Source organism: Penaeus monodon, chromosome 27 (genome assembly GCF_015228065.2).
Source record: "Penaeus monodon isolate SGIC_2016 chromosome 27, NSTDA_Pmon_1, whole genome shotgun sequence".
Classification (NCBI taxonomy): domain Eukaryota; kingdom Metazoa; phylum Arthropoda; class Malacostraca; order Decapoda; family Penaeidae; genus Penaeus; species Penaeus monodon.
The window spans coordinates 25,451,098-25,451,859 of NC_051412.1; the positions used below are offsets into that span (position 1 = coordinate 25,451,098).

The 762-nt window shown below is 38.3% G+C and overlaps 1 protein-coding gene across 1 annotated transcript in view; it reads right to left on the reverse strand.

Annotated features, from left to right (window-relative positions):
* Nucleotides 1-762, reverse strand: part of LOC119590465 (scavenger receptor class B member 1-like) — a 16,236-nt gene that overhangs the window by 13,175 nt on the left and 2,299 nt on the right. The window contains exons 2-3 of the mRNA XM_037939122.1: nt 416-588; nt 98-255 (exon numbers count right to left, since the gene is read on the reverse strand). Of these exons, the coding sequence (XP_037795050.1) occupies nt 98-255; nt 416-588 (331 nt within the window). The remainder of the gene's footprint in view (nt 1-97; nt 256-415; nt 589-762) is intronic.

The following is a 762-nucleotide window of genomic DNA, read 5'->3' on the forward strand; positions in this document are numbered from 1 at the left end:
TTTGTTGTAGTTGTATATTTATTTACTCGTGCACACGTGTATAAATGATTATGTGTGTTTTTGAGAGCGAGATATAAAAGCCATATGTGCACCTTACCTGTAGCAATACGGGCCCACCTGCTGGACGATAGGTTTAGCTCCTTTCGCAAATTCATCTGGATTGGTAAGATTAAAGAAATATAGACGTAAAAACAGCGGCACCGGAGTTAAACGCCAAATGTCATAGGCTCGTGATCCTTCCGTCACTTGCATTTGCTGTAAGGCAAGAGTAATCGATCTTAACTTCGATTCCCTGACATCATTTTGTGCATCACAATTCTCAGATAAGCGGCAAATAATCAGCAATAGAAACAAGAGAAATAACTAACAACTGATCTCCAACTGAAAAAAAAAAATCCGAAATTTCAAAACTCACCGATTGTAACACCGAATCAAAGATGGCGTCGTAGGCTCCGACCAACATGGCGAAACCAGTTCCAGCTGCTAACACGCCGAGGACGAGCAGAACGATTTGGCAAATTGACATTTTTCGCCGTTTTGGGGGTGATTTGAAGGATTGGGAAGTCTCGCCTGGGTAACTACTGCTTTCTGTTGGAAGGGAGATTGATTTATTAGTGTGCATTGGTGTTTGTAAGAATGAGGTGAAAATATAATGTTTTTTCGATACTCCTTTTTTTTTGGTGATTTTTGGTTATTATATTATTTGTCATAAAAATACTAAAAATGAATACATTAGTTTATATTTTCAGAGGATGACAAATG